The sequence below is a fragment of the Priapulus caudatus genome, unplaced genomic scaffold (genome assembly GCF_000485595.1).
Source record: "Priapulus caudatus unplaced genomic scaffold, Priapulus_caudatus-5.0.1 Scaffold318, whole genome shotgun sequence".
Lineage (NCBI taxonomy): Eukaryota > Metazoa > Priapulida > Priapulimorpha > Priapulimorphida > Priapulidae > Priapulus > Priapulus caudatus.
In genome coordinates this window covers 20085-29140 of record NW_014577379.1, presented here as the reverse complement: position 1 = coordinate 29140, position 9056 = coordinate 20085, and the positions used below count along the sequence as shown (strand labels likewise).

At 42.2% G+C, this 9056-nt stretch overlaps 2 protein-coding genes across 3 annotated transcripts in view; both read left to right on the top strand.

The window, feature by feature from the left end:
- Positions 1 to 9056, top strand: part of LOC106808964 (steroid 17-alpha-hydroxylase/17,20 lyase-like) — a 34169-nt gene that overhangs the window by 7078 nt on the left and 18035 nt on the right. The window lies entirely within an intron of this gene.
- Positions 5761 to 6698, top strand: LOC106808966 (steroid 17-alpha-hydroxylase/17,20 lyase-like). Its single transcript, XM_014811905.1, has 2 exons — positions 5761 to 5844; positions 6223 to 6698. Exons 1-2 carry the CDS (start codon positions 5781 to 5783, stop codon positions 6567 to 6569), a joined length of 411 nt encoding a protein of 136 aa, XP_014667391.1. The 5' UTR covers positions 5761 to 5780; the 3' UTR covers positions 6570 to 6698.

Here is a 9056-nt window from a genome sequence, read left to right as displayed (position 1 = left end):
ATATATATATATATATATATATATTATGTGTGTGTGCGTGTGTGCGCGTGCGTGCGTGCGTGTGGGTGCGTGTGGGTGCGTGTGCGTAGGATTTATATATATATATATATATTTATTTATATTTATATATATATATATATATATATATTATTAGTCCATCAGCCAGGGGGTTGGTCGGTATCAAATCGGGCGGAGAATGCTAATAGTGATTTTTAGAAAGGTATGGACCCCTAGAGTTAGAAAATATGTGATAGCATTGTGGGGGTGGCAGCTTTATGTGAGTTTTTTCCCCTTTTCCAAAATGGCCGCCAAAATGCTTATTTAGCTATATATCATGTTCTAGAGCAGTTAGGACAGTGATTTTGGTGTCTATGACAAAGTATTATAAGTCGTAGATTTTATTTCTGTCTTTACCTAAAACATTAACACACATTTAATGAAAATAAATTTAAGATGGCCGCCAAAATGCAAGATGGCCACCAAAATTGCTGTTTTCAAGCTCATATAGCAGTTGGAACAGTAATTTGTGTCTATTATTTCAACTAGTCAAAGATTCTTTATTCACCTAAATATAGTTATTACTATAGTTATTCTGTGCTAGTAAGTAACTATTACCAGTAAAAAATGTATGTATCGGCATCGTCATGATCTTTGTTTCATGATCTTTTTTTGTTTGATCTTTTGTTTTGATCTTTGTTTCATGATTTTTGATCATGATCTTTTTTTGTTTTGACGCCACAGGATGGCGCTGCGTGTTATCTGTTGCATAGCAACAGTTTTGGAATCAGACTGTTCTGGACCAGAGAGCTGTTCTACCAGTCTCCATCAAACCCTATGCCTTCACAAATCTTGCATGGGACAATATAGACAGACTGGAGGAGACACTTACTGGATAGCGGTCCAGCCTAAGGAGTATGGACCTCTTCCACCTACGACAGAACTTCCTAGCATTGATAAACTGAAATAAAGATCAGTCAACATTGAACACGAAGACCTGGAAGTCTATGTAGCTAGTGCACGTGTAGGTCCACAGCTTCTACCAACCAGTGAGAACCACATCCAGGAAGCACAAGAGACTGCTCAAGTCGCCTGTAACAAGAACCTGGTATGGATCCTAGGAAGACAAACAACATCAGAGAGTCAGACAATCCCAGGTTAGACTGGGTTTAATATCAAAACCAAGGACCAAGAATCAATCTCAGAAGATGTTGTTGGATACCTGCCCACAGTCAATGCACCAGCTACAGAGTTGACTACAGTTTTTGAAATTCTTAAACAGTCAGATCTAATCAGAAAGGAATTGTGTCTAGACACACTTGTGGTAGTCATGGATCAAGCACTCTATGCAAAAGCCGTTGAAATTGCCTGGCAGCACAAAGAGCTATTTTCCCACGTGCTCTTGAGGATGGGAACATTCCACACTATCATGAATGCCCTGAGTATCATAGGAAAGCGATTCTGTAATGGTGGTTTGAAGGACATATGCATAGAAGCTGGGATAGTTGCGGAGGGGTCCATAAATGGGGTCATTGATAGTAAACAGTAAAATCGTGCTATCAGGGTCCACTGGGTAGCTAGGGTAGCTAGGGTGCTAAGTGCATCTATGAAGCTTTGATGAGACTGTCATGGGCAGAGTTCACACTATGGGTAGACAGCGATGAGGAGAAGAGCCCTGTGATCAAAACATGCGTTGACAAGGTGAACAGCATAGCTGATGAACTCAACCAACAGAACTTCAGTAATCTTCTCTACAGTCCAGAATTGTTAGAGTTGATGATCATGTGGAGACTTTCTGGAACACCTGCCAATTCAATGTCATTCGAACCATGGTCTCATGGTCTTTTGCCTACGATAAGGTCAACTATGCCAAGTACCTGTCTGCATACTTTTCTCAGATGACAAATCTTCCGGAGAATAATCCTGATGTACACAGAGCCTTTCAGGAAGGTAATTTTTTGGTGCAGATGTCCAGCAATAATCCCTTTGGGCGGATACCTATAGATCAGACAACTGAGGTTACAGTGAACAAAGACACTCAGACTCCTGGAGGCACGCCACGGTTTAGCCTAAAAGCAAGAGCCATCAGAAGGTACTACATAACAGCACAGCACAGCTACAGTACCGCAGCGCATTTCTTAGACACTTAAGAGACATGGTACATAGGAACCAATCGAAACTCAACCATGCTGATCTACAGCAGCCCAGAATCCAAAAAAGATGAGGACACAGTATAGGCAGTCGTCGGCCTCATTCAAGCCTGGATACACCCATTCTCAGAAAAGCAAGACCTCATAAGCATTTCGACTGCAAAATCGGCATCCAGAGACATTTCCTCTGACCTGGTGAAGGCGTGCGATATTGGAGAGCAGAGTTATGCCGCTTTCAAAAACGAACTGGAGAACGATCCACCAGCAAAACCATTTCACGATCCGATGAAAACTAACAAGCTGAAAACATTCACTAATATGTTTAAGAAGAAGGTAGTGAAAACAAGTGGGAAGAGAGATCATCTTGAAAGCTGATCGGTCTCTGTTTGGTCGCATCATCGTGATGGCACAAGGGCGCAATCTCAAGATGGAGGACATCCTCTCTCACCCCCTGGGACCACTACCCTGGTATCTCTCTACCCCAGACTGATTACTCAGGAAAACAAACAAAGCTGCCCGAGCCACATCTCTGCAGAAGAATGTGACAGTACCAGACCAACTTCCACAAAATTCTTCTTCTGTGGTCGATGGAATGAACCTAGTTCAAAGAATAAAGTGTGATCAAGCTATGTTTGGAGACATTGCCTCTACCATTCTGTCTATGGCATTAAGTGAGAGAAGTAAAAGTACCAGAATAGATGTTGTGTTTGACACGTATTAGGAGAATTCTATCAAGAACAGTGAGAGATCGGCACGACGGGAAGAAACTGGGCACCAGCTGCAGGGTATCACAAGCACACAGATCGTGAGGCAATGGAGAAGTTTCCTGACAGTGACAGAAGTAAATAACAAAACCAATCTGATTATCTTCATTGTCAGCGAATGGAGGAAGCCAGTGTATAGAGAGAAACTACATGAGAAGATTCTGTATGCAACAGTAGATGACAAATGCTACCGGATTACATCGCAGGGTAGTGAAGAGATGCCAGATCTGCAGTGCCAGCAGGAAGAAGCAGATGGACGCCTACTTTTCTATGCTGTCCATGCTGCTGGAGAGGGCTACCAGGCTGTAGTGATATTCTCAGAGGATACAGATGTCTTTATCATGTGTTTGGCATTTCATGACCAGATAGGAGCCCCGTTATTCCAGAAATGTGGAGCAAGAACTAGAACTAGATTAGTTTACATAGGAAAAGTCGCGGCCACTGTCGGCATAGATGTCTGCAGAGCTCTTATTGGAATGCATTCATACACTGTATGTGATACTACCAGTGCTTTCGCAGGTAAAGGGAAGGCAAGTGCTCTAAAATTATTGACCATCAACAAGGAAATTAGGAACACATTTGCGGAGTTGGGCCAGGAATGGGACCTCTCTTCAGAACTGATAAACAAACTAGAGTGTTTCACATGTCTCCTCTATGGTCCCAAAGCAGAATTTACCAAGGTCAATGATATCAGGTACCACTTGTTCTGTGTCAAGAAAGGTGAGATAGAGAGTCATCAGCTTCCACCCTGCAGGGACTGCTTAGTCAAACACGCACAAAGGGCAAACTACCAGGCTGGAATATGGAGAAGATGTCTCGAACAAGATCCAGGTGTACCAAGTCCCCTTGGCAGAGGGTGGAAAATTGTAATGGATGGAACTGAGCAATCAATGGTTGTGGATTGGATGGATGGTCAGCTAGCACCTGAGGCTATCTTGGCCCTACTGGCCTGCAAATTTCTAGGTAAGTGTACACTGCCAAATTGTGTCTGTCTGGCAAATGAACTTAAGTGCACTGATATGTGCAGACTGTCCGACTGCAATAATCGGTCACCAGATGATGGGGAAAGCACGAACGAGAACGACGATGTGGATGACAATGAACTGGACAGTAATGATGAGTATTAGACTCATCATGTACATTTGACTGTAGTTGGACACTTGTTACAGCCGCTTTTGTGTCTTGGATTGCATTATTATATGAAGGCTTTATTGGTTTAGGTGAATAAAGAATCTTTGACTAGTTGAAATAATAGACACAAATTACTGTTCTAACTGCTATACGAACTTGAAAACAGCAATTTTGGTGGCCATTTTGCATTTTGGCGGCCATCTTTGATTTATTTTTATCAAATGTGTGTTCAATGTTTTAGGTAAAGACAGAAATAAAATCTACGACTCATAATACCTGGTCATAGACACCAAAATCATTATCCTAGCTGCTCTAGAACATGATGTATAGCTTAGTTAGCATTTTGGCGGCCATTTTACAAAAAGGGAGAAAACTGACAGAAAGCTGCCACCCCCACAATGCTATCACACGTTTTGTATACCTTCTCAAAATTCACTATAAGCATTCTGCCCCTGATTTGATACCGGTGACCAAAATTTTGGACCGGGGCTGATGGACTATATGTGTGTGTGTGGGCGCGTGCGTGCGTGCGTGCGTGCGTGCGTGTGGGTGCGTGTGCGTGTGCGTGTGCGTGTGCGCGCGCGCGTGTGTGTGTGTGTGTTCTATTAATAGCCATGACATTTTTATGAATGTTGTTACCTAATCGGTCTTGTGTGTGTGTTTGTGTGTGTGTTCGTGTGTGTGTTCGTGTGTGTGTGTGTAGCCAGTCTGCGCAGCGCGATCGATAGCGCGTCGAGTCAGCGAGCGGGCGGCGCGATCTTAAGACAACGTTATTAAATAATTTTAAATGGTTTTCTACATTTCAGAGACGTATTACTATTCCCCACTGTACAAATACTGCCATGAATTGGCATCCACATATGGACCTGTGATTCGGCTCAACTTTGGTCTCGTTCCCTGTGTCATCATTAATCGTATGGATAAAGCCATTGAAGCACTAGTGACCAAACAGAATGACTTTGCTGGACGCCCAAAAAGCTGGACGGGTAACCAAGAAGTTCCTCAATAATCTATATGAAAACTAGCGTAGGTTGAGTTAGTATAGCTGAGAGGGTCTATGTCCCCCGGGGTACTGCCGAAACGTACCCTGGGTACGGTCCGGGATACCGAAACGTACCTTGGTACTATCTAATATGCCGGACCGTACCTCGCCTACTCCACTAACGAGTCTATGGAGTTGCCTACTCCCTAACCCTAACCATAACTCTAACCCTAATTCTAACTCTAACCATATCAAATAGTGACCAGGTACGTTCCAGTATACCGGAGTGACCGTACCCAGGATACGTTCCGGCAGTACCCTGGGGGAGATAGACTCTATGAGCGTTAGGGCTGGTATGTATATAGTATATAGTATTGTTCCTATTTTATAAGTCAAAAAGACCACAAGTGCGTTTGTCTCTTAGTGTGTACTATTCGCAGTGTTTGATGTGATTTGAAATCTGTTGTTGATAGCGGAAACGTTTTCGGAGGGATATAAAGACATTGCCGTAGGATTGTTTAATCCAGCGTGGCAGCTGCAGCGCAAACTTGCTCACAGCGCATTCAGGTGAGTGAGTGGCGATTCTATCGCAAAACACGTTTACTATGTTATTATCTGTTCCTATAGTGTCGAGTACGGTGTTTGCCTGGTCGTATATCAAATGCGTTTATTCGTTTGGTTAGCATATTCCTATCGAGCTGCGCTGATTGTCAAACAAATAATCTGCCATACTGCGACGCCATCCTGCATGAGGTCATGCGACATCGACTACCTGCCCCTATTGCCCTACCTCACTGCGCGACCATAGACACGACAGTTGGTAAGCAATTTATTCTATATAATTACTAAGGTAACCGGTGTAAATTATTGCAATTCTGTCAGCCCAAGCTATCTGATGGATGATATCACACATTATGCAGCTATTTTGTAAATAAGTTAGCCTTTTACATGTCTTGCCGGTTTTAATTTTCATTTCACGAAATAACGTAGGCAGTGTTGTCAAATTTTGTAGCAACTGTGACAACCTACATAATGCGTGGATTGCGGGAACATTAATAATCAAAACGTGGTTTACTCTATTGTAAGTAGCATCTTTCTTTTGGAGTCACGCATATTTTGTGGACTACTAAAGTAGCTAGCATCGATGAAGGTGTTAGAATTCGTCAGTTACAATTATATAATTATCATGCACATATAGGTGGTTATGACGTCCCAAAAGACACGATGGTGATGTTTAACCTGTACGGACTCCATCACGATCCAGCATACTGGACTGATCCTGAGAAGTTTGATCCAACACGGTTTCTTGACGAGCATGGCTCCATCAGGCCCAAGATGCCTAGCTTCCTCCCGTTCTCTGCCGGGAGACGTGTTTGCGTTGGAGAGTCCATTGCTAAGATAGATCTGTTTGTGCTCTTCGCATGTTTCCTACAGCGATACAGCTGGAATGAACTACCAGGGGAAGTTACTGACGTGGAACCGAAGATTTCTGCGATCGGAATGGACATCAAACCATTTAGGGTTGTTATAAAGAACAGGCTTTAAATGTACATGTCGCAATCTATGTGCAAGAAACACTATTTCGTTATAAATTTAATAAACATGCAATAACTCTTCTGTTAAACAAGCTACTTCAGGGATGGCAAAATGAATGCATGCCATGAGTATAGCGTTATCGTGATGACAAGTTATTTTCATTTTTATAAATTGGATTAAGTTCAACTTCGAGATTACTGTAGGCCCTATACGCCATATTTTTCGCGTACATGCATTTTCGCAAATTCAGACTTGACGGACAATTTCGCAGGTGGTTAATTTCGCTGTCGGTGAATTATGAATTATTCGGTATTATTCGGTATGAATTATTCGCGTGTTGTTATTTTCGCGGTCGGGAACTATTCGATACGGAACAGATTCGTAACAGATCTACGGTTATTATTATAGATGAAAATGAGTTAGTAGACTAATTTAACAACGTTAATTTTACCCACCAGAAACTACGTTAATTAAGTTGCTGCACGTACCTTTTTAGAAACATAACAATATATGGCTCACAAATGGACAATCCACAAGAGAACAGCCGTACGGCTCGCTACAAAGGTCGCGCGAATACAGCTTGTTGGCGAAAGCTAATTAAGTTAATTAAACGTGTTAATTGCGTTGTAACGTTAGGACGAGTGAACAGGATAACACAGCCTCTAGCTATATATCATCAAGACCTAATATAACATGTATCATCAGCTCTTGATATCGTAAAGAACGTGTCTTTAGGTTAGCTATGGCTTGATATGATAAGATGGAATATCAATAATGACTTGATATAATGGAGATGGAAACAGCAGTGAAACACGGACATTTCTTACATTTTAGTCGCAGTAATGTAGCCCTACATGGGCCATAAATCCTTGACCTGCTAGTAGTTTTTCTACGCTGGCACATGCACTTGCGAACTTCGTGACGTAAAAAACACATCAGTTACGACTAGCGGGTCTAAGGAAGGAAGATGACGATCACCGTCCCAGAGATATTATTCCCTAATGTTTGTCGACGGAGAGAGATGTCTTCTCTAATAGCGATAAAAAGAATAATATATATTGGTAGAACTGATCTTTGATATCTTCCGAGCGCAGGGTCTAGCGAAAGCAAATATTTACATAATATTTACACACGATACACACACACACACACACACACACACACACACAACACACACGCGCACACGCACACGCACACGCACACGCACACGCACACGCACACGCACGCACACGCACCCACACGCACGCACGCACGCACGCACGCAATGACGCACGCACATATAATCAAGAGCAGATAAAGAAGGTCCTTCTTTATCTGCTCTTGATATAATATATGTATATATAAATATAAATAAATAAATATAAATAAATAAATATGTATATATATATATATAAATTCTACCTTTTCCCATACGTCATCGCATAGATAATGTTATATACGCAGTTGTACACATAGCTTCTTGGATCAAAGGGTTCGTCAATTTTATCAAAACCTGCGAAACATCATTGAAGCTGCCGTGGATTCTCTGCACCAACACGTCCTTAGAGGCAAAGTGCCTGAAATCGTGGCACAATAAAAATGAAACGGGGTTGAATTATCTCCCACCCTATCAATAGGGCCTATTATATTTTTTAGAACGAAATTAACGACAAGGAGTATTATGTATTATTGACGAGCGAACGGGAAAATAATGCTACATAATTTGCTTTTGGTGTATATGCTACACATTCATGTTTCACTCATATACGATCACACATCCTTTTACCAAACGTGAACAAAAAAGCGTGATTTTTTTGGACTTTTCCACTTTCAAATTGCTGTTTGTTTGACAATCAGCGCAGCTCGATAGGAATATGCTAACCAAACGAATAAACGCATTTGATATACGACCAGGCAAACACGTACTCGACACTATAGGAACAGATAATAACATAGTAAAACGTGTTTTGCGATAGAATCGCCACTCACTCACCTGAATGCGCTGTGAGCAAAGTTTGCGCTGCAGCTGCCACGCTGGATTAAACAATCCTACGGCAATGTCTTTTATATCCCTCCGAAAACGTTTCCGCTATCAACAACAGATTTCAAATCACACAAACACTGCGAATAGTACACACTAAGAGACAAACGCACTTGTGGTCTTTTTGACTTTATAAAATAGGAACAATACTATATACTATATACATACCAGCCCTAACGTCATAGAGTCTATCTCCCCCAGGGACTGCCGGAACGTATCCTGGGTACGGTCACTCCGGTATACTCGGAACGTACCCTGGTCACTTATTTGATATGGTTAGAGTTAGAATTAGGGTTAGGTTATGGTTAGCGGTTAGGGAGTAGGCAACTCCATAGACTCGTTAGTGGAGTAGGCGAGGTACGGTCGGCATATTAGATAGTACCAAGGTACGTTTCGGTATCCCGGACCGTACCCAGGGTACGTTTCGGGCAGTACCCCGGGGACATAGACCCTCTCAGCTATACACTCAACCTTAC